At 40.6% G+C, this 25,543-nt stretch overlaps 1 protein-coding gene across 1 annotated transcript in view; it reads right to left on the bottom strand.

The window, feature by feature from the left end:
• The window catches only part of wdr18 (WD repeat domain 18), a 208,749-nt gene that overhangs the window by 110,450 nt on the left and 72,756 nt on the right, over positions 1-25,543 (bottom strand). The window contains exon 5 of the mRNA XM_078555761.1: positions 2,268-2,411. Coding sequence (XP_078411887.1) covers positions 2,268-2,411 — 144 coding nt within the window. The remainder of the gene's footprint in view (positions 1-2,267; positions 2,412-25,543) is intronic.

Genomic DNA, 25,543 nt, shown 5'->3' on the forward strand with positions numbered 1-25,543 from the left:
AATGTCCTGGAAAGGGCATTCATACTGAAATATTCCCAGAGACAAGCTCATGTGACCTGGTTGCCATGGGGACAGAGGCTCAAGTCAAAAGTAATTGAAAGTAAGGTGCAAGTTTTAATACCTGGACACAGAAGAGAGGCAGCTGGTCTTGCTGTGCACAGATCATAGAGTCAGTCAGACGGAGAGATTTGGGGAAGATGACCAAAAACAGGTGCTGCTATTATTACAACCGGTCCCTGGGCGAGGTCCCCCAATTTGTGATGATCCCAGACGAGATAGCCAAATTGGTAACTTCCCAAGCGGGACCCCAATTTTGTTATGTTCCCAGGTGAGGAGTAATGAGCTTCTTTATTCAACCCCTTCGGTTGGTCGCAACAAGGTTAATTTGAAAACGATCCCTTCCCTCATGGATGCCCTTTTCCAGTCCAAATGTACTTGTTTCAGATGGAGCCAATTTAACCAGGCTTTCTTGAGTCAAAAGAAAGAGTAAGTTTATTAGTTACTAAAACCCGAGAAAAAAATAATAAAAACGCAATACACATACACACAGATCTGAAATGAGAAGTTTAGTCCAAAAACAAAAGCTAAAAAAAAAGATACAAATCAGTCTTTGGCTTGTCCGTGAGCATTAGTGGCAAAACGTTGCGGCAGTTAAGTTGGGTGATTCTGGTAGAGCTAACTTTGGCATTTGAGTAGTTGGTTTGGAGACACTTGGTTCTGCAGGTTAGCTGAAGGAGTTGCCCTGTTTCCTTTTTGACTGTGGCTTTGCTGACTTGTGACTTACCTCCATCAACGGAGAAAGAGGAGAGACTTATCCCTGCAAGCCGCAGGGATGTCCAGTTGCTGTTCTTTTGCTGTGACTTTCACAGCACACACTTGCACCCCAGAACTAGAACACACCGATCAGGTTCTCAGCTGGCTTTTTAACCCATTCCCTTGTGTATTCCTGGAAGGGAAAAACAACCACATCTTTCGCCGAGAATCTGCTTTCTTTCAATGCAGATCGTGTCCACATTCTGAGCTATAATTCAACAGGAGATGGTTTCTGCTGAGATGGTAATCAGTCTCCATAGTCTCCGCAACCACAGGAGATTAAAGTTCAGTCTTTTGCATTGCATCACACCCTTTCAAGTGTCTGTCTGAAGTGGGCCTTGAAATATTTTTACATGCGACATTCCAGGGCCTCTCTGAACTAGTCGATCCCATATAATGCATTTAGGAATTTTCCAGAAAGTGGTCACTTTACAGTCTCAGCCAGTTTTTGTTTGTATGTCCTTTTTAAAAAACACAGTCTTCCTCAAAATGTTCAATATGCCCGTAAGCAATTCGGGCTGTGATCCGCTGTCAAAACACCATGCCAAGCAGAGAAAAGGGACTGTTTTTGTGTTAATCCGCCTGCCACTATCAACCCCCACCCCCTCCACCAAACTCAATGATGAGGGAGCCCAGCACATTAGTGCAAAAGACAAGGCTGAAGTATTTGCAACCATCTTCAGCCAGAAATGCCAAGTGGGTCTAGAATTAGGGGTCACGGTTTAAAAATAAAGGGTCACTTTTTTAAGACAGAGATGAAGAGAATTTTTTTTCTCTGAGGGTTGAGAGTCTTTGGAACTCTCTTCCTCAAAAGGAAGTGGAAGTAGAGTCTTTGAATATTTTTAAGGCAGAGCTAGATAGGTTGTTGATAAGCAAGGGAATGAAAGGTTATTGGGGGTAGGTGAGAGGTTACAATCAGATTAGCCATGATCTAACTGAATGGCAGAGCAGGCTCAAAGGGCCAAGTGGCCTATTCCTACTCCTAATTTGTATGTCCATAAGTACATATGTGTCACCAGAGGATGCCTTGCTACTCAAAGTCCAGTCGATTATGCTTAGAAGGGACTTTTCTTAAAGGACACTGGTAAATTCACCCTGATGGGGCAGGGAGAAGAGATCCTGCTGAGTATGGGAGGAGCTTGTGACTTTATATACAAGACTACATTTCTGCTGAGAGTGCTGTGTAACGTATAAATGTGGCTTAGGGTTTTCAACCTTGTGTTGTTACTGGGGAGTACCTTTCCTGGAGTTTAGTGTATTACTAAGTAACGTTTAGTCAATGTTGATTTTAGTTTGTTATAGTTAACGTTTTAAAACATGAACTCTTGCGATCCTTTGCGTCGGTCACTGGGAAGTTCATCTCTTAAAAATTATCGGTCACTACAGGAATCATAACAAAACTCAAGGGTTCCAGTATGTAACAACTCACCTACAAGTGAATAGGCCCCACTCACCTCAGTAAACAGGTTAACCTGAAATATGGATCCATCGTTTCCTCCACAGAACAGGTAATATTCACAAGGATCGAGGGTCACAGACATGATTCCAACGTCAAACAGCACAGACATCAGGAGTTCCCCGCAGGATAGTTCCCAAAGCTTGGTTGGACAGTAGGGGATTTGGGTGGAGAAAGAGAAACAAAAACAACATTAATGATGGAATAATTTAGCATCAGGATGTTTCTAATGTTCTGAAAGTAAGGGGGATAGAAAGGATGGGATGGGGAGGGGAGGGGAAGAAAGGATGGGGAGGATTTAATCCTCAACTAAAGAGCTAGATTACTGGATTGTTATAATAAACAACTGGAAATCAGCCAGAATTTGTTAAAACAACCAAAGCAGAAATATCATGTTGCATTCATATTCTGGAACAATCTGAAGAGTTGGTTCTGCAGCATTACCTCAGGACCTGGCTGCTGTTTGTATAATGCAGTAAATTCAACAGCAGTACATGCATGCTTGCAAACTCTCACTTTTTGATTGCTTCTGGCTAACGTACCTTCTTCAGTGGTTAGGATATTCCATGTCAACTGGTGAATATACAATTGCTTTGTTGGCCTGTACAGGTGGAAGCAGCAAAAACGGAAGCGAGAAAATCCAGCTGCTTCTAACAGCATGTTATCTCAAGGTGCCTAGTAATACCACTCCTTCCGTTGGGCCTTGGGCCCTATGGAGGCAAGTGCTTCTCATTCACTACCTTGTATGGCTGTCAATAGAAATGTATTTTTTAGTAAAAATAACATCGCCTAAAACATCAACAGGGAATCCTACACCCAGAGGAACAGGAAGGATTAGGCCATTTATCACTTCAGTCTGTTCCGCATTCAAGCAGACCATGGCTGTTCTGTACTTCAATTACCTTTACCCAACTTTGCTTTATTTCCCTTGATACTTTTACCTAACAACAATCTATCGACCTCAGTCTCAAAAATTTCAATTCACCCAACATCCACAGACTTTAGGGAGAAAACATGTTTCAGTTTCGCCACAGAGAAAAAGTGCTTCCTGATTTTACTCTTAAATGGCATCCTTCAATTAGTTCAGTCTACTAAACTCAAACAAGCCAAGTATATGCAAACCGCCCTCACAATTCAACCCTTCAAGCCAATTTTTGTACATCTACATTGTGCCCCTTCCATAGCCAATACATCTTTTCTACAGTGCCCTGTCCAAACTGAATCAGGTCCCCCAGATGAGGTCTTACCAATGTTCTGTGCAACTGAAGAATCCCATTCCCCGAAAGCTGAAGCACTAAATCACTTGCAGAATTTGAACATTGCCCCCTCCCAAGAAGCTAGCAGCCTTAATCTAATATCTTGTATCCAGTCCCTCGGGAAGATGACCAACTATTCTTTTTGATGACTTTTGTGCCTCTGCAGTAGTTTTCAGTAATTTGTGTATATGGACATCCAAGTCTCTTTGCTCCTCCACCATGCCTAGTTTTTCACCACTTAGAACATATTCTGATTTGTCATTCTTGGGTCCAAAGTAAAATATTTCACAATTCCCTACACTGAACTTCATCTGCCACAGATTTGCCCATTTAATCTGTTTATCTCCCTTTGCAACTTCCTGCTCCCATCTGCACAAATTTATTATGCTAACTAATGTCATCTACAAACCTGGATATACAACCTCTATTCCTTCAACCAAATCATTGATATATATGACATCAAGATGAGGCTCCAGTACAGATCTATGGGGAACAGCATGAGTCACACTTGCAATTCGAGTACATTCCCTTTATCCCTACTCTGTCTCCTATCTCCAAAACCTTGCTAACTCTCTGATCAGCAATTACATTACTAAATGATCAAGCATATTTTCCCTGACACCAGTAACTTCCCCAAACTGACATTAATCTGACAGGTCTGTAGTTTCCTGGTTCCATCCTTAGAGCCTCAAACCCTCCCCCTATCCTGTCCTCCTCTCATTTCCCTATGGACCTCTCTTCTTATCCACCCCTTCTTCTTCCCTGCGGTTTTCCCTCTTTCCCCTCCCTTTCTACATGCACCCAGTTATCCCCACTCTCTAACCCTACTGGATCTAAATACTGCACAAGAACTTGATTGTCTTATACATTACCACAGGAGATTGACTCCTGTGGAAGTGGATAAAATATTTGAGAGTTTAAAAAGCACATGGGAAATGGACAGAAAATTGGCACTATGTTGATATCTCTTTCAGAGAGCCAGGTCAAGTATGATGGTCTGAATGGCCTCCCTCTGTGAGGTAAAGTTCTATATTTGTATTGAATTTTCCTTTTACTGCTGTCCACTGGAATCCTTTAGTAATGAAAGTTATTTTCTCATAAAAGTTATTTTCTCATAAATAATCCTTCATTTATCTAAATCAGCATTTCAGACCTGGTAATGCAGTAATGATATACAGTATAAAAATGATTATACACTGATATTAAAGGTCCCAGCTTATATTGTGAATGCCAATTTCCATAACATTTTTGATAGATAAATGTTGAAGTTAAGTGTTCATTTGGTGATCAACAGCGTGTGGGAGAGACTCAATTAATAGCAACATCCACTTGCCAAATAGTAGTTTTCTCAAAGTGCTTTATATTCTCTGAATTACAATGGTAGCTTCCAAGATCTGGAAAGTTTTGCCTCAGTCCCATTCCCCGAAAACTAAAGCACTAAATCACTTGCCAGTGACAGGATTTGAATATTTCCCCTCTCCCATAAAACCAGCAGCCTCAATCTCATATTTCGTATCCTTTCTAGATTACATGGTTTTCTGCTATTTGCAAGAACACAAAATACAATAGCCAGAATGGTGAAATTCTTTTTTTGCTACTCACCTCCAACTAAGTCTCACTAGCAGCAAATTTAAACAGGGCAAATCAGGGGTTTCAAGTGGACATGGGCAGGTTGACGTCTAAGCTGCCTTGCACAGCCAGTACTGAACTTCAACTAAGTGCAGTTATACAGGAACAGTGCCTCAAAACTGGCAACCTTAGAACTGAGGCCATGCGGATTTCAGATCTTGCCGGATTAGGCTGTGGGCGGGTCGGGTCAAGTCGGGTTGGGTGGAGTCAGTGGTTGCTCGGAGCATGTCAACAGGCTGGTGTGCAGTGACGAAGGGGTAACTAGTCCGGTGCCACACCGTGCCAATGCAGCACCTAGCCAAATTGTCCAGGTAAGTTTTTTTTATTCAACCAAAATTGATGCATGGCACATTTTTTAAAAAATGTCCAGTTTTCAGACAATGCCTTTTTTTGGACAGCTAGATTTGAGACACTGTACTGTATGTACACCTGCCACATGGGAGCATCTACTCTTATTTAAATCTGTTGCAATCCACTGCATTCTTGGATACATTCCGTAACACAAATTTGAGTAATTCGGCACCAGTGGAAGTAGCTCAGCAATATCAAAAGGGGTATTTGGTGCTTTTTGGTTTGGATTTCTTACAGAGCGTTTGACAAAGACACGCAGGCAATGATCCACAAAATGATACAGGACAACTCAGTACAGAAAAGGTCATCCTGCAGTAAATTAAATATGGAGCCAGGAGCCGGGTTAAATGTAAATTTTAGAATAAACTGCCAAATTCAGACTGATGTATATGTTTTAGTAGTACTAATCTAAATTTGCAGCTTTGCATCAAACTGCACAATATCTAAGATATAATGTTCTTGCTTCTGGGAACATCATGTTGCAGAAGGTAAACAAACTGACAAATGGGCCACAAGCCACAAAGCACTACATGTTCTTAAATGAACACATCAGGTGTTCCTGATGTGATTTTGCACATCAGGGACACCTATCCTACCAATGGCATGTCAAGGATTTATTTTAATTATGTCTGTCTTATCTATATTATCTTTGAGAATTCATCAGAAGTGTGGTGAAATAATTCACCATTCTTTAAAATTACATATTTTCCTGACTATAACAATGATTTGTCCATTCCACAAACAAGTTCCAGCAATTTGAAACAGCAACAGTAATCATTCTCTCCTCCACTCCAGGATATTCTATTTAGAAGGCCCCAGAGCATTAGTTTTAAAAGGGTAGGCTAGGAAATCAGCTAAAGATCACAACCACACTCCAATCCCCAGACTACCCATAAATAAAACTACAGGTGGTCAGTTTTTAAAAACTTTTCTTCTCTTTTGCGGTCTCTCTGGGCCATGCAGCACCTATGATGGGAAGGTGACCATTTCGGAAGGGGCCATAATGCATACAAATCTTGTGACCAGTTTATTCCTCCACTACTGATTCAGTATTACATTGTAGCCTTAAATAAATTAACAAATTAAAAATGACAAATACAGATCACATAGGGAAAAAGAGCAAAGGGTTCACTGGAATGAATACAGGAGCATGCACAAACAAGTTAAACAGATAATCAGAGGGAGCAAGAGACGCTAGCCAAATATTTCTTTTATTTATCTTTCTATCTTTCTCCCCCCTCTAACAAACTGTGGCATATTTTCTTCATTAAAGATGGAAGTTGTTGTTGAAAGTAGAAGTCCATATTGAATCATTAGCCAAACACAAATGTTAAATCAGCTTCATATTTAGAATGAAAGGGGAAGAGGGCGAAAGAACAAAAAATGGGAGAGAAAGAGAAAATGGAGAAAGAAAAGGTGGAGAAGGAGCTAAAGGAAGACGTTGCATTTATATTGTGGCTTTCATGATCTCAGAACAAAGCATTTTACTACCAATTAAGTACTTTTGAAGTGTAGTCACTGTTGTAATGTAGGTAACGTGCAGTCAATTTGCACACAGCAAGATCCTACAAAGCAATGAAATAATGACCAGATAATCTGTTTTAGTAATTTTGATTGAAAGATAAATATTGACCAGTACACCAGGATGAACTCCCAACCTCCTCTTCAAAATAATGCCATGGGATCATTTATATCCACACATGAGGGAAGAAGGGGCTCTGGTTTAATGCATCATCTAAAAGATAGCACCCTTGGCAGTGCAGCGCGCACAGTACCGCACTGGAATGTCAGATTAGACAACGTGCTCAAGTCCCTGAAGCAGCTTCCTTTCTATTGGATTATGAGCCAGATGTCAGGCGTGAAATGCCACTTACAGCCACATGCTGCCCGGTGATCCCCCACACTTCTCAATAGACTGAAATCTTTCATTACTCAGTGTGTCGCTTAATGTGAAGAGTGCAAAAATGGAAAATAGGAATGTTATACCATGTCACACAATGCATTATTCTTCTCATTAAAGCTACAAAATCTAACTGCTGTTAAATAAACCTCAGTTGAGGTCACATCAAGGTCAATTAAGAGGTCGCAGACATGCTAGCTGAAATATTTTATGTTCCCGGGAAGTTTTTTTTGTTTCTGGAAGGAGGGCATGACACGTTTATAAGCAGTATAGTAATTTATTACAGAATCACAAAAAAATCATAATTTTTAAATGGAAACAGAATTACATTTACACACCCTGGGTCCAATTATCCCCTTGCCCTTCAACCCCACTTTACGTGAAGACGATTCTTGGTCTTGACTCCCCATATTTAATGCCACAGGGGACTGACTAATGTATACTAATACAGGGGCAGGATAAATCATTTATCAGAATGTGATGTGTAGGGTACCCCAAAATACATTTCCAAAGAAAAGTGTCTAGATAGGCTGGGGGTAAGAGAGACTAAAGAGGAGGAACAGGACATTAACAATTGCAGACATACGCATCTTAAGGAAATGGGAGAGATATTATGAGGACCAGTAGTCTTACCAGAGCCCAAAAAGCAAAGAATATGACAATATTGGCAGAACTAAAACTTAAAGTTAATTACAATGGTACAACAGAAAGGTATTTATTAAGATACTAAGAAACCCCTGTAGAAAATAATCATGGAAATAATTGTCATTGTTCAGAATAAAATCTTGTGATGCAAGGGTCATTAAGAAATTGACATACAATTCTAGAATCAAAAACAGAAAACGACTGCAACATTTTGGTCTAAGTTTTCAAAGAACAATGCATGTGTAAAATTGTGCAATATGCTGTGTTTAGAAACATTTGATTTGCATGTCAGCTACACTTATCTGAAATACCCCCAACGTATCAATCTGATTCAGTTTTCAGCACTCTTGTCTCCCAGTCTGAAGTTTGTGGGATCCCACTTGAGTGTGAACATGTGACCTAGTGCATCTTTGAGCAAGTACCGTATCACCAGAGGAAACAATAAATTGGTCAAGTTAGTGAGCTAATGATACAATTTGAAGAGCAGGGAGTTCTCCCAGTATACTGGCCATTCCTCTCTGAACCCAACCTTAAGGTCAATCATCTCAGTGCGGTACATGGGACCTTGCAGGTACAAAATGTCTGTTGTATTTTCCTATATTAAATGAATGCTAAGAGACATTCCAATGACACAATAATGTGATAGGTATAAATATTCATCCATTCTTAATGAGTCATAAAAGTATAATTTACCGGATAAGCCAGTGGTCAGTTTTAAATACTTCTACGAGTCAGTGCCAAACCGGCACAGGGGTAGGAACGCAGTACAACCAGTTGGGATTTTTGACTCCAAAATTTCTTCTCTGCTGGTTTCATAGTCAAATTAATAACTGCAGGATACTGACAAACACTTCCACAGAGTCTTTGAATATTTTTAGGGCAGAGCTAAATAGATTCTTGATAAGCAAGGGGGTGAAAGGTTATCAGGGGTAGGTGGGAATGTGGACTTGAAGTTACAATCAGATTGGCCATGATCTTATCGAATGGCAGAGTAGGCTTGAGGGGCTGAGTGGCCTGCTCCAGCTCTTAATTCGCATGTTCGTATGTTCCATAACCCATTGTGAACGTAATAGAATTTTTGAGGGTTTTGAGTCTTTGTGTCACTTTAGAATTCTTAATAATCCTTTCTCCCTTTTCAGCCTACCCTAAAACCAGAATAGCTTGCATTCCAAAAGAATTATTAAAGAAATTATTTTAACAGATTCAACTACTAATATAACTTTAGCTTTAACTTTATGAAGGGTGCTGTTCGGGGAATCATTTTTTAATTTATACCACTGAGTGAAATTATTAAGTCTACTCATCACCATAGGGTACAGGTGTTAGAAAGCAATTTGGGAGTAATCTAAAAGACAGCCATTTTTTAGTTAGTTTTCAGGATTCCCTTCAGTGTTGCTGGGAAAAGGACTTCTGTCTAAGACCTCAGGATCATTCAGATGAAAGGGATTCCAGGGTCATAGTGCACATCAGGTTTGATGCACACGTTCTCAAACACAAAATTGAAAAGCCACAGAGCAGCCACATCACAAAGAAGATTAGACAGAACTGGTATTTCTTGTGTAAGGCCAATCAATCACACAGCTACTTGTGGCATGCATTTATAATGTTTTCCTTCTCTGAAAAGAGAAAAAATCTTATTGCACATTAACTGTGGTAAACTTTCACAGGGGCAGGGTACAGTTCAAAGTGTTTAAATATTAGTTTGCTTTTAATGAACTTAAAATTCAATATAATTTTTTTCAAAAATACAGAACTAAACAAATTCCACATGCTTAATTGTTTTATCTCTACCTTTTAGCCTTTTTTGATTCCTTCACCCCACCCCACCCCCACTAGGGCTATCTGTACCTTGCTTGTCCTGCTTTCTACCCTTAATTAGCACATTCCCCAGATAATATTACCACCTTCAACACCTCTTTGTCCTTTTGTCTGTGACATCTTTTGGTTATCTCCACCTGTCACTGGCCCTCTATCCAGCTCTACTTGTCCCACCCCCCCTAAACTAGCTTATATTTCACCTCTCTTCTATTTTTACTTAGTTCTGTTGAAGGGTCATTCGGACTCGAAATGTAAACTGTGCTCCTCTCCGTAGATGCTGCCAGACCTGCTGAGTTTTTCCAGGTATTTTTGTTTTTGTTTTCCACATGCTTAACATTGTTTTGACTCAGAAAATAAAATTATGTACACTCAGAATCAGTGATGTTTACTCATTTACACAAATAGTATACTTCGATAACAGTAAGTGTGTGGAACTTGCTACCTTAGGGAGTGGTTAAAGAGAATAGTATAGATGTATTTAAGGGCAAGTTAGGCAAGAGTCAACATGTTCTGTGAAAGGGAAATCATGTTTCACAAGTTTATTAGAGTTCTTTGAGGGCGTAACAAGCAGGGTGGATTGGGGGAACAAGTAGATGTAGTGTATTTGGATTTCCAAAAGGCATTCAGTAAGGTGTCACATAAAAGGTTGTTACACAAGATAAGAGCTTATGATGATAGGAGTGATATATTAGTGAGGACAGTGGATTGGCTAACTAATAGGACACAGTCAGAGTAAATGGGTAATTTTTCAACTTGGCAAACTAAGTAGTAGAATGCCACAGGACTCAGTGCTGGGACCTCAACTATTTACAATCTAAATTAATGACTTGGATGAAGGGACTGACTGCTTTGTAGACAAATTTGCTAACCATACAAAAATAGGTAGGACAGCAAGTCATGAGGATGATACAAGAGGTCTGCAAAGTGGTATATAGATAGCTTAAGCAAATGGGCAAAAATTTGGTAGGTGGAGTATAATGTGAAAGAATGTGAGGTTGTTTAACACAATCCAAGACAGAGCAGCCCACTTGATTGGCACCCCATCCGCCTACTTAAACATTCACCCCCACCATTACTGATGCACAGTAACAGTAGTGTGCATCATCTACAAGATGCGCTGCATCAACACACCAAGGCTCCTTCGACAGCACCTTCCAAATCCACGACCTTTTTTCTTTATTCAATCACGGGACATGGGCTTCTTTGGCAGGGACAACATTTATTGCCCATCCCTAGTTGCCCTTGAAAAGGTGGTGGTGAGCTACCTTCGTGAGCTGCTGCAGTCCATGTGGTGTAGATACATCCATAGTGCAGTTAGGAAGGGAGTTCCAGGGTTTTGATCCAGCGACAGTGAAGGAATAGCAATATAGTTCCAAGTCAGGATGGTGTGTGGCTTGGAGGGGAACTTCCAGGTAGTGGTGTTCCCATCTATTTGCTGCCTTTGTCCTTCTAGATGGTAGTGTTCGTGGGTTTAGAAGGTGCTGTCTAAGGAGTCTTGGTGAATTCCTGCAGTGCAACTTGTAGATGGTACACACTGCTGCTACTATGCATTGGTGGTGGAGGGAGTGAATGTTTGTGGATGTGGTACCAATCAATCGGGCTGCTTTGTCCTGGGCGGTGTCAAGCTTTTTGAGTATTGTGGGAGCTGCACTCATCCAGGCAAGTGGGGAGTGTTCCATCACACTCCTGACTTGTACTTTGTAGATGGTGGACAGGCTCTGGGGAGTCAGGAGGTGAGTTACTCGTCACAGGGTTCCTAGCCTCAGACCCCCTCTTGTATTTATATGGCTAGTCCAGTTCAGTTTCTGGTCAATGGTAATCCCCAGGATGTTAATAGTGGGGGATTCAGTGATGGTAAAGGCATTGAACATCAAGGGCGACGGTTAGATTCTCTCTTGTCGGAGATGGTCATTGCCTGACACTTTTATGGCGCAAATGTTACTTGCTACTAGTCAGCCCAAGTCTGGATATTGTCCAGGTCTTGCTGCATTTGGACATGGACTGCTTCAGTATCTGAGGAGTTGTGAATGGTGCTGAATATTTTGCAATTAGAAGGACAAGGGCAGCAGATGCCTCAGAACACGACCACCCACAAGCTCCCCTCCAAGCCACACATTGTCCTGACGTGGAACTACATCACTTTCATTGTTGCTGCATCAAAGTCCCAGAACTCCCTCCCTAACAACACCATAGATGTACCTAGATCACATGGACTGCAACGGTTCAAAGCGGCAGCTTACCAACACCACCTCAAGGGCAATTAGGGATGGGTAATAAATGCTGGCCTAGCCAGCAATGCCCACATCCCATGAAAGATTAAATTTTTAAAAGTTTGAGGAATGCTATGGTACGAAGGGATCTGGGTGTCCTTGTACATGAATCAAAGTTGGCATGCAGGTACAGCATGTAATTAGGAAGGCAAATGGAGTGCTGCCTTTAAGTTCAAGGGGGGTGGATTATAAAAGTAAGCAAGTCTTACTATAGCTGTAGAGGGCATTGGCGAGACCACACTTAGGGTAGTATGTGCAGTACTGGTCACCTTACTTAAGTATATACTTACATTGGAAGCAGTTTAGAGAAGGTTCACTAAGCTGATTCCCAAGGTGAAAGGATTGCTTTATGAGAAAGATTAAACAGGTTGGACCTATAATCATTGGAGTATGCACTGCCTGAATGCGTGATGGAGACAGGATCAATCAAGGCATTCAACGGGAATTAGATTGTTATCCGAAAAGGAAGAAGGTGCAGGGTTACAGGAGACGATGGGGGAATAGCATTAGATGATTTGCTCATTTGGAGGTTTGGTGCAGACATGATGGGCCAAATGACCTCCTTCTATGCTCTAACAATTTTGTGATTCAGAGTTTAGAAGAGTGAGAGGTGATAATATTGAAAAAAGTAAGATTCTGAGGGGTCTTAACAGAGTATATGCTGAGAGGACGTTTCCCTCCTGCAGGAATCCAGAACAATGGGGCATAATTTAAAAATAAAGGGTCTCTGATTTAAGACAGAGATGAGGAGAAATTTCTTCTCTCAAGAGGATTATTAGTCTTTGGAATTCTCTTCCACGGAGCAGTGGAGGCTGGGTCACTGAATATATTCAAGGCTGAGTTAGACAGATTTTTGATCAACAAGTCAATCAAAGGTTATGGGGGGTGGGGGCAGGCAGGAAAGTGGAGTTAAGGCCACAGAGCAGATCAGCCATGATCTTATTGAATGACAGAGCAGGCTTGAGGGACCAAATGACCTATTCCTCCTCCTATCTCTTATTTCATTATGTAGTACTAGTTACCATTTGTAAACTCATACCCAACAGAAATCTAACTTCAATAAACTGTTTTTCTAAATAATTCCGTGTATAACATTGGACAATGTTGGTGCCTGTGAATACATGAAATGAAAAAAAAAATCACTAATTCCAAATTGAATTGTTTCCTTAATCACAGCAGACAAATATTGAGCAATGGAAGCACTTAAGTCGAAACACTAATGTTTATATATAACAACGTATATTATTTCTCAGGAACATTGCATTGTTCTTCACATGCAACAAGTCACTTTGAAGTGCAAATGCAGAAGGTTTTGGTGGACAGGCAAGAAGGTAGAGTTAAGGCAACATTCAGATCAGCCAAAATCTTACTAAATGGCAGCGCAGGTTTGAGGGGCCAAATGGCCTACTCCTGATCCTGTTTCTTATGTAGAAGCCATTTTGCAAAGAAAGAAATCCAGCAACCAGCTGTAAGGAGTTGATCTGTTTCTAGTGGTGTTGGTTCAGGGAGGACTGTTGATCAGGACCAGGGCAGAACTCCTTGCTTCATTTTGGAATATACAATCAATTCTTTAACATCTACCTGAACAAGCAGATGAGCCTTCAATTTAATATCTCATTAAAAACTACATCTACAAATGATGTCTAAATGGACTTCAGAAGATATCTGATAAGGGGAGGTGGTGGCATAGTGGTATTTTCACTGGACTAGTAATCCAAAGGACCAGGGTAATGCTTTGGTGGCCCAGGTTCAAATCTTACCATGGCAGATGATAAATTTGAATTCAATAAAAATCTGGAATTAAAAATCTAACGATGACTATGAAACCATTGTCAATTGTCGTAAAAACCGACCTGGTTCACTCATGTCCTTAGCTGGTCTGGCTTACATGTGGCTCTTAAATGCTCTCTGAAATAGCTTAGCAAGCCACTTAGTTGTATCAAACCGCTACAAAGTCTCAAAAATGAAACCAAACAGACCATCAGGCATCAACTTTGGCCCCGGAAATGACAATGGTAAACTCAGCCCTATCGACCCTTTAAAGTCCTCCTTACTAACATTTGGGAGCTTGTGCCAAAATTGGGAAAGCTGTATTACAGACTAGTCAAGCAACAGCCTGACATACTCATACTCTCAGCATCATACCATACAGATAATTTCCCAGACACCACCATCACCACAGGTGGGGATACAGTGGTATACAGGGAGGGAACTGCCCTGGAAGTCCTCAACATTAGCTCTGGATCCCATAAAGTCTCATGGCATCAGGTTAAACATGGGCAAGGAAACCTTCTGCTGATTACCACATACTGCCCTCCCTCAGCTGATGAATCAGTACTCCTCCATGTTGAACACCACTTGAAGAAGCACTGAAGGGTGGCAAGGGCACAGAATGCTCTCTGGGTGGGGGACTTCAATGTCCATCAACAAGAAAGAGTGGCTAGGTAGCACCACTACTAACTGAGTTGGCCGAGTCCCAAAGGACTTAACCGCGAGACTGGGTCTGAGGCAGATGGTGAGGGAACCGACAAGAGGGAAGAACATATTTGACCTCATCCTCATCAATCTGCATGCCGCAGATGCATCTATCCATGACAGTATCGGTAGGAGTCACCACCGCATAGTCCTTGTGGAAACAAAGTGCTATCTTCACATTGAGGATACCTTCCATTGTGTTATGTGGCAATACCACTGTGCTAAGTGGGATAGATTTTGAACAGACCTAGCAACTCAAGGCTCGGCAACCATGAGGCACTGTGGGCCATCAGCAGCAGCAGAATTGTACTCAACCTCTTGGCCCAGCATATCCTCAACTCTACTATTACCACCAAGCCAGAGGTTCAACATGCCAGGAGCTGCATCAGGCATACCTAAAAATGAGGTGTCAACTTGGTGAAACTACAACTCAGGACTACTGGCATGCCAGGCAGCATAAGCACAAGTGATAGACAGAGCTAAGCTATTCCACATCCAACAGATCAGATCTAAGCTTTGCAGTCCTGCCACATCCAGTTGTGTATTTGGTGGACAATTAAGCAATTCAATGGATGAGGAGGCTCCACAAATATCCCATCCTCAATGAAGGGAGAGCCCAGCACATCAGTGCAAAAGGCTGAAGCATTTGCAACAATCTTCAGCCAGAAGTGCCGAGTGGATGATGAATCTTGGCCTTCTCCAGAGCTCTCCAGCATCACAGATGCCAGACTTCAACCAATTCCATTTACTTTGTGGTATCAAGAAACGGCTGAAGGCACAGGAACCTGCAAAGACTACGGGCCCTGACAATATTCTGGCAATAGTACTGAAGACTTGTGCTTTAGAACTTGCTGCGCCACAAGCCAAGCTGTTCCAGTACAGCTACAACACTGGCATTTACCGGCAATGTGGAAAATTGACCAGGTGTGTCCTGTACACACAAAGCAGGACAAATCCAATCCGGCCAATTGCCACCCCATCAGTCCACTCTTGGTCATTAGCAAAGTGATGGAAGGGGTCATCAACAGTGCTATCAAGCAGCACTTAGCAATAACCTGCTCACTGATGCACAGTGTGTTCCACCAGGGTCATTCAGCTTCTGATCTCATCACAGCCTTGGTTCACACATGGACAAAAGAGCTGAACTCCCGAGGTGAGGTGAGAGTGACTGCCTTGACATCAAGGCCGCATTTGACCGGGTGTGGCATCAAGGAGCCCTAGCAAAACTGGAGTCAATTGGTATCGAGGAAAACTCTCCGGGGAATCATTTCTAGCACAAAGGAAGATGGTTGTGGCTGTTGGAGGTCAATCATCTCAGTTCCAGGACATCACTGCAGGAGTTCCTCAGGGTAGTGTCCTAGACCCAACCATCTTCAGCTGCTTCATCAATGACCTTCCTTCCATCATGAGGTCAGAATTGGGGATATTCGCTGATGGCTGCACAGTGTTTGGTACAATTTGCAACTCCTCAGATACTGAAGCATTCCATGCCCAATGCAGCAAGACCTGACACAATATCCAGGCTTGGGCTGACAAATGGCAAGTAACTTTTGAGCCGCACAAGTGCCAGGCAATGGCCATCTCCAACAAGAGAATATCTAACCATCACCCCATGACATTCAATGACATTACCATTGCTGAATCTCCCACTATCAACATCCTAAGGGTTACCATTGACCAGAAACTGAACTAGATCAGTCATATAAATACTGTGGCTACAAGAGTAGGTCAGAGGCTAGGAATCCCACAGTGAGTAACTCACCTCCTGACTCCTGAAAGCCTGTCCATCATCTATAAAGTACAATTCGGGAGCATGATGGAATGGTCTCCACTTGACTGATGAGTGAAGCTCCAACAACACAAGAAGCTTGACACCACCCAGGACAAAGCAGTCCACTTGATCGGCACCCTCTACAAGCTAGGAGAACTGCATCTCACTTTTTTACTAGGTGCTTTACAGCCTCTGCTCTTAAGTGGCTCTAACAACTGCAGACACTAATAATATAAAATGGATGAACCAGAGCTACTGGAAATAGGGAAGATGAAGACTGGAGCTTGCGGTGAGGATCCTCGATTGGTTCACAGTCAGTGCGGTGGTCTTCACCCTGGCCTCTACACGTCTTTTTTCCACCACATTCATGGACCATGGAACCTTCATAACTTTTGCCAAATTTTCAGTGTTTCCCTCATTATCTGCTGTAACCATTTACCCATTCCTTAGACAAATATTTTATTTCCCTTAGTAGGTTCTCCTTATGCTTTGCATCACTTGTTATTTAATCATCTTTTGTCCTCCACCAGATCAGAGACTTCTCCTTTTGCCTGCTATTGTAGCTTTTAAGATGTTTTCCTGGAATACCTTCCAGTTCTTACAAAAGATTATCAACCTGAATCATTAGCTCTATTACACACTCGACACATGCTGATTGTTTCCAGCATTTCCGTTTTTATTTGGATTTCCAGCATCTGCAGTATTTTACAATACTCCATCATTGGATAGACATATGTTTTATAATACTGTGAATTGTTTGTACACAGCTTCCTCAAGGAGTGGCCCCAACTTTCCAGCTGCACTTACCCCTAGTTTTTCTTGATGTAATTGCCAGCTCCTAGATGCTGAACACATAACTAAAATCTTACAGATTTGGCAAGGTGGGTGCTATAGCATCAATTTAAGATCATTCATAATTGTTGTTACTAATACAGAGAATATATGCATTATTGTAAAATATTAAAAGATTTGTAAAAGTATAATACATAAGAGGGAAGGGAAAATGTTTGAGCATGGAAAGATCAGCAAGTATTAATTTAGTCAAATCTGCACATTTGAAAAATAGATGTACCGCACACCAATTAGACTGGGTGGCTACAATTATGCATTCATCTTTTAAACTGGCTGGCAGTTAAAAGCTGAAATTGAGTCAATGATTCAATTTAATTAAAAGTCTGTGTTGAAAGCTTATTCAAAAGGGTTTTTTTTTTATTACATAATGGTGTAAAAAGATTAATCAGCCAAGAAGCTTTCTGTGGACTAGTTCTAACTCTGGACCACTAAAATAAAGTGAGCATATATAAGAACAACTGGTCGAGCATGTGATGGAAGACTGCACCGAGAAAGCAAGAGAGTGTGCGCACGAGAAGGTCAGTAAATATGATAAACCAGTTTTGATTAATATATATAAGGTCCTTTTTTCCCCCAAACACAGCAAGTTGTTGAGTTAGGTAATCTCAGTCAAAGCCACACTTAGGTCCTATATGTGCTCAGCCATGCTTTTGTACTTCCACACTTGGCTACTCCAATAAACATCTTGCCAGTCTGCCATAAGCCTAAGCTCAATGTAAAATCCTGCTGCCCGTATTCTAACTCACAACAAGTCCTGTTCACCCATCATCCCTGTGCTCCCTGACCTGCATCAGCTCTCAGTTAAATGTTTTAAAATTAAAACTCTTATCGTGCTCAAATCCCTCTATTGCCTTGATCCTCCTTATCTCAGTAAAATCCTCCACCAGCTCTACAAGCTTCCAAGAACTCAGGCTTCCTCCAACTCTGGCCTTGTGCATCTCTCACTCCCTTTGGCTCAACATTGCCAACCATGCCTTCAACTATCTAGGCTTTAACCTCTGAAATTTCCTTGTGGAACATCTTAATTTCTATCTCTTTCTAAGGAACACCCAAGATGTTCTTTAAAACATACCTCCTTACCTATCCTAATGTCTCCTTCTTTTGTTTAGTGCCAACTTTTATCTGATTATGCTCTTGTGAAGCATCTTTCAGTGTTTTACTACATTAAAGGCATCATATAAATGCAAGTTGCTATTGTTGGTGGTGGTCTGAGGTAAAGTGGCAGGGGGAAGGGGGGCTGTGGGAAAAGAGACTAATTCTGTTGATATCCAATTACATCCTCTGGAAGTGTACATATGGATTTTGAGGACAGAACTGAGCCTTGCTTTGACTGAAATCCATAGCTTGCCAACACTCATACATCAATAAAAGTCACTCATTATAAGATAATGAGGGTTGCTACTGTCTGTGGTATTAAACACAAATAAATGTTCAGGAGGGAAAAACTGGAGAAAGTTACTATAGATCCATTAAGATTGTGGATGGGGCAGGGTGGAAATTATTTTTCTACATAGTAATGTGTCATGCAGGAAGTCTCAGAATGCAGAAAGAGACATGCATAATAGTAAATACACAGAAAGGACATGAGTTCCATGGTGACAATACAAAACTTGCTACCATTTGGAGTGGTTGAGGGAATTAGTATAGACGTATTTAAGGGAAAGCTAGAAAAATACATGAGAGCTAGAAGTAGAAGTATATGTTGAAAGGGTTAGTTGAACTCAGATGGGAGAAGGCTTGTTTGGAACACTGGCATCGACCTGCTGGAGCAAATGCCCTACCTCTGCACTGTGAAATTCTATGCAGGCAAACTACCAGCAGACACAGAGCACAAGTTTAAATTAGTCAATGCCAAATTCGGGGACTAGCTCAGGGAAAATCTCCTTCACACAAAAATTAACTAATACATGAAATCAACTTTGTGAGCGCATTGGAGGCAAAACTCCTATAATTTCACAAACCAACAGATGATGTGTTGGAAGGTCTGGAGGGTCTTTCTGGATGCATGAGAGAAGATGGGTGAAAATGGTCTTCCTTAGTTTTGCCTTTCTTGAGATAACTAGATAGAATAGGAAACCTGAGTTATCCCCTCCCCAAGAAAACACTTAATTTTGCAGCACTCCTGAGCCATCAGCAAAGCAAGAGAACCAATGCAGAAACTTCTCCATACTTCAAATATATATCTGATGCTGAAATTATTTTTCAGAATAACATCCTATGTTGAACATCAGTTGAATGGCAATCTTGTTAAAATTTCAAAAGGTGGCAATTAAAATCTTTTAGTAGGGGAAAAGGTTTCCATTTTGAAACCACAGCCATTCTGACATCAATAAACATTACACATGGGGGCTGGTATTCCATAGACCCAGGGTAATGCTCTGGGGACCCGGATTCAAATCCCACCACGGCAGATAGTGCAATTTCAATCCAATAAAAATCTGGAATTAAAAGGCCGACGACCACCACAAAACCAGTGCCGATTGTTGTAAAAACCCATCTGGTTGACAAATATCCTTTAGGGAAGGAAATCTACCCTCCTTACCTGGTCTGGCCTACATATGACTAGACACACAGCAACGTGGTTGACTCTTAAATATGCACCCTGAACAAGGGCAGTTAGGGATGGGCAATAAATGCTTGCCTAGCCAGTGACACCCACATCCCATGAACGAATAATTTAAAAAAAATATGGAGTAAACAACAGGATGAAAACTGGCACCTTAAAAGCAGTTTGAAGTCAAGCAGTAAGAAACTTGTAAATAGTTTTCTGAGAATCTTCCAGCTCAATAGCCTCCATTCATTTTCATTCCAAATTCTCCAGTTGATATGTATACACACACACACACACACACAGACTCCCAATATACATGAGAACTGGTCTCAAGTTTCAAACTATAAGGTACCTTCAACTGAAATATACTTAATACAAAGACAGATCTGTGGCTTACACGAGACAATGCACTCCAGCTACTTGAATTTTAAACCCAGGTTTATTTATCCTGTAATAAAAGCAAAATACTGCGGATGTTGGAGATATGAAATAAAAACAAAAAGTTCCATATCCCATCTGCCTGCCCCAATTCTCTTACATCTCATTTACATTGCTAAATTGATGGTCAAACATGGGCAAGCATGCTTATATCAAATATCTCAAGCTGAAAATGCTCACTGACAAATTATTACTGCCAAACTGGTTCCAAAGGTTGTTCTAGAAATGAACACTTCTGACAGCAGTTCCCTGTAAATCTACAAATCCACAAAACCAAGTATGTAGGCTTTGATTTTGCGATAGTAATGTTAAAAAAGCTGCCAGCAATCACCATGATTACTCCTCTGAAACTGACAGTAACTTCTGAAGTCTGCACATGTGCAGCTAAAAAATTGAGATCCAAAAGTTATTGTCAGTGTTTCTATGTTTCTCCATTAGGTGTGCTGTTGAAGACCCCACCCACCAGACTGCAAACAATTAGAAATCACTGAAGAGAACTTGCCTTTTTATGCTATCAATCCCTCTTTAAAAACCTGCGAAAAACTTTGTTGAATAAGGTGTAACTGGGTTTTTAACAGCAAACTAAGTTGATAATTATTACTAAACAGCCTCACTGACCCAGAAAAACAATTTTATATTTCTGGGATGCCAATTTTTTCTATTTGTGGATTTTTTAAAAAAGTTTCTGATATTTCAGCCTCAATCTTAACCCCATGAGCATATCCAATCACTTATTTTACTGATAAAAGTGAAGGACAATCAGTGCATTTTACTTGCTAGTTTGCTGCCTGTAAGAATGCATAAATGCTACCCTTACTCATTCACATCACTGTTGCTAGAAAATTGGAAATCCCCTTGACTTAGTACCAGATTTAAACTAATGTCAAGAAAGAGAAATAAAATCCACTACAAAGAGATTCCTAGATCTTTGTGGACAGCTTTTTTTTGACTGATTATCCTTCACTTTTAGAAACATTTTACAGGCAGAAATTATGGAAATTCATTTGAACTCAACCTGCCCCCACATAATTTCTTCTTTGCACATTTGATTTTATTTTTATGATCTATTCTTGATAACCCCAACTTGTTTCCTGATAGTTTTTTTCTATTTCTTATTATTTCTCTAAGTCAGGTGCCCAAGCTGTTGGCCTTTGTAACCATATAGATGCATGTTATAGTTATGAAAGCAACATTTAAATTTGAATCCAAAGTAACAACAGAAAAGGCTGAACATTATTGGACCATTCTACTTCCTCGCCCACTGTGTGACCTCCTGCTCTCCCCTTCCTTCATTCTGTTGCTCAATATTTTTTCCAGTTCTGAAGGAGGGTTTATATTTGGAATATTTTAACTTGTCTGCTCTCTACAAAGATGGCAACTAACCTGTTAAGTGTTTCCAAAAGTTTGTTTAATTTTATATTTCTGGCATTCTCAGTTTTTGGTTATTAGTTAAATGTTTGACTCTACACTCCTATTACTTTGCAAATATCATCAGGCATTGATAACATACCTTGGCACTCCAGTTGCAATTTATCCACCGTTGTGGCCACCTCTGTAAAAGAGCACTTTCAAAAGCTACATACCCATTAAATCCAAATGGGACAAATCATAGGCCAGATCATGAGATCAGTTGTAGTTTGGTCATCCTGCATTAAGGCTTTACCAAAATTCTACACTGGTGAGATATTACAATGTTGGTCTCATTTAACACTGTATCTACATCAGTATCTGATGAATTTCGCAAATTAATGGGAACATAATTTTTTAATTAAAAGTTTAAACCTAAAACGGAGAATACCAGAAATAAAACAGAAACTACTGGGCTACACATGTTCTGGAATAATGTTGAATGGTGGATATTCATAGGTCAAATATCAAATGATCATTTATGCCAGTAATAACAGCAGAATGCAGGTAGAATTGGTTACAACTACACAAACATTCAGGAAATTTTAAATGCAACTCTAAATTCCACCCAAAAATATTTACATTTGTTTCCTGCAAATCTTATCCTACTTCAAGATTCAATTTTCCCACCCACAAAACTAGCCATGCCTTCAGTTTGAAAAATTGAGAGATTCTGCCATTGCAATGGTTTGAGAAAGTTCATCAAATTGCAACAAACAGGCACTGGTGGGTACTTTCTAAAATGGTCTGAATCTCAACAGGCTATGTGAATGCGCCAAGATTTAAAAAGATTGCATGTGGCAACCATCCCTTAGTGATCCCTTAAGTATAATTATGATCCTCCAAGAGATAAATTGCATCATAGGTTTGGGAAAGCTCTTCATATCTCACTTATCTGTACACAGGTACACTTTAAAAACCTTTTCATATCAAAAAACAATTAATGTATTTTTTAACACGGTCTGTTTACCAATGAAACTATTCAATTGCTCAGTGTAGATTTTTTTTAGTTTATTTTCAGTAATTTTAAAATCAGAGATTACTCATGAGTGAAGGATATCCTTATGAATAATTCTCACTTTTAGTGAATCATTTGATAGAGATTATGAAAAGTAATTCTGGCTCATGTTCACTCCCTAATCTAGGAGAGCCAAGGCCAATTGATACATCACTATTGTGTTAGGAAAGAGAAAAGTTTAACTAAGTTATATTGGTATTTGTGGGTATTAGGAATGAGATTTAGCTTTAATGTTTAAGTTTGATTTGTATTTCTGTATCTGTGTGTTAAAAAGAGGTCAAGTTGACTTTTAGTTTCACTTTAAAAGGTGCCTGCATTTCCAATGAGAGTTTTACAACTGTTGCAGCTAAGTTAAACTAACAAGAGTAGAGAAACTGGGCTGTTGCCTAGCAAAAGGGGTCTAGAGAGTCAGGTCCCTCCCACGGGCACAAAGAGAAGAAACTAGAAACAGCAGTTTGATTTGGAAGCTGTTTGAGTTAAGCTGGTTTTGAAGACAACTGGAAGAGAGACTGGGGCAAAGGGGGCAGATAGCAAGTCCCAAGCTAAAGAAAAGACCCCAAAAATCCAGGGGAGTAGAACAGGAGAAAGTCCCAAGCAGACCATCTAGTCAAAGTAAGGACAGGAGCCTGGAAAAGGTCCCGTTAAATATAGTTAAGAGTGAGGAGCAGAGAGAAAGGCCCCAAGCTTCAGATTTAAAGAGACAAAAGCTGCAGAAAGCACATTTAAAGTGAGAACAGCTTGCAAGAGGCCAGAAGGTCCAAAGAGACAACTGAAGGTCTGTAACTCTTTGCAATGGGCATGTGAAGCAGTAGCACTGTTGATGGCTGAGTCGTTGAGAGAGAGTGCGTGGAAGACAGCTTGAATGCATGTGGTGACCCAGGGAAGCGAAACATTGGAAGGAGAGTTTGAAACCCTGGAGATGACCCCTTTCGGAAGGTGTCTGAGAGAAAGCGTCAGGTTTGGGTGAAGGTTCCAAGGCAAGTTCTTGGAGAGTGGAGATTGGAAACCCTCATGTGAAAGACGGAGTTTAGCGAGACTGGTTGGCTCATGGTGTGACAAGCGTCTTGGGGGGGGTGGTGTCGGGGGGAGAGTTGAGGAGAGATCCATAGCATCTGGTTGAGATGGCATCTGTCACTTTCAGAGTGTGGTGTGCCTGACTACAGGCCACCAACTGGTTTACATGGACTGTGTACTTACTACGAACATTAGAATATAGCATAGTTTTTGTAACATGTGCTATCCTTATAAATCTGTATATACCTGTAAAGGTATAGTTGTGGGTGAAGGAGTATTGTAATATAATTCATCTTTTCTTGTTGAATAAATGTTTTATTCTTTTGTTAAAAGTTCATCAGCTGACTCCTGTGACTGTTCAGTAGCTACTCTCCACATATCTAAACAAACAAATAAAAGTTAGGATCTATCAAGCTGGGTTCCACCCTGGAATCAGGCTTGTCCAGTGGTAACCTCAGCTGGGGATCATAACAACTGCCACCCTCAAAGATGGCAAACCTGAAAGTTACCTGTCCTGTACAGCTCAGTTGTTGTGTCTTTAGGAAAGCTGATACTTTGCATAAATTCTCTTATTTTTTAAGTCAATAAGTGTTTTTATGAAACCAAGATAATCTATAAATTTGCAAACTAATAGGTGGAAATTCACTAACTGCTCAAAAACGTTGTGCAAAAGATCAGTGCAATTGATTTTTTAAACTCCATCCTAATTGGGTCAGGCAGAATATAAAAGAAGGCTGAAAGTGCTAGTGCAGCACCAATTATTAGTGCTGTGTCAGACTGTTTCTTTTAATCTTATAAATTGTGTTGTTATATTGCAATTATGGGGGTGAAGAAATAAAGACAGGAAATGTTATTTTATCACAGTCTACTGCCAAGAGGATTTACAACACCCCAGCTACAATTTGAAGTAGATGGAATCCCAAATAATGGTCTATGTGAATGTATTACCATAAAAAAAAAATTGGTGCTGCAACTTATTCAAACCACTCTTTGAGTGGTCACTCAAATTGCATAACGATCCTCCAAAAGATAAAGCTGCACTATCAGTTCTTCATGTTTTGAAAGTATATTATTGACTTTGGTGGAACTTCAAATTATGGTCCTTCTGTACTTAACAGTTCAATGGGAGAGTTCAATGGGAGAGTATTACAGCATATCAAAAGCAAAACACTGTGGATATTGTAAATCTGAAATAAAAACAGAAAATATTGGAAATACTCAGCAGGTCTGGCAGCATATGTGGAGAGAGAAACAATTAATGTTTCAGGTCAGTGACTCTTTCTGACGAAATTATAAATTTGAGGCTTCTTGAAGCTTTATGGTGTTACAGCAGACCACATGTGGAATGCTGTGTTCCATTCTGGTCAGAGATCCCAGCAAAAAATCAAAGTCTTAGAAATTGTGCAAATGAGAGCCAAGAGACCAATCCCTAACAACAGAAGACTGAATCATGAGGAAAGGTTAGAAAAACTTGGGCTCTTCAACTTCATCCATGCCTCTGTTACCTATTGACTCAATTATTCTATGTTTTTCTAGCCAGGCCCCATCTTGTGCTATCTGTAAACTTGACTTCATCCAAAACTTTGTTGCCCTTATCCTAACTTGTGCCAAATATGCAATGTTCACCCAATACCTCCTGTGCTCACAGGCTTAGATATGGCTCCTAGTCTGGCAAAGCCTCGGTTTTAAAATTACGCCATGGTATCCTCCTTCCCCCATCACCTCCAGCCCTACAACCCTCTGAAATTATTGCTCTCTAATTCTGGCTTCTTGTGTATTCCGTATTTCTCTCACTCCACCACTGGCAACTGTGCCTTCGGCTGCCTAGGTCCCGAGCTCTGGTGTTCCCTCCCTAAAACGCTCTGCTGCTCTACTTCTC

Source organism: Cetorhinus maximus, chromosome 13 (genome assembly GCF_964194155.1).
Source record: "Cetorhinus maximus chromosome 13, sCetMax3.hap1.1, whole genome shotgun sequence".
Taxonomy (NCBI): domain Eukaryota; kingdom Metazoa; phylum Chordata; class Chondrichthyes; order Lamniformes; family Cetorhinidae; genus Cetorhinus; species Cetorhinus maximus.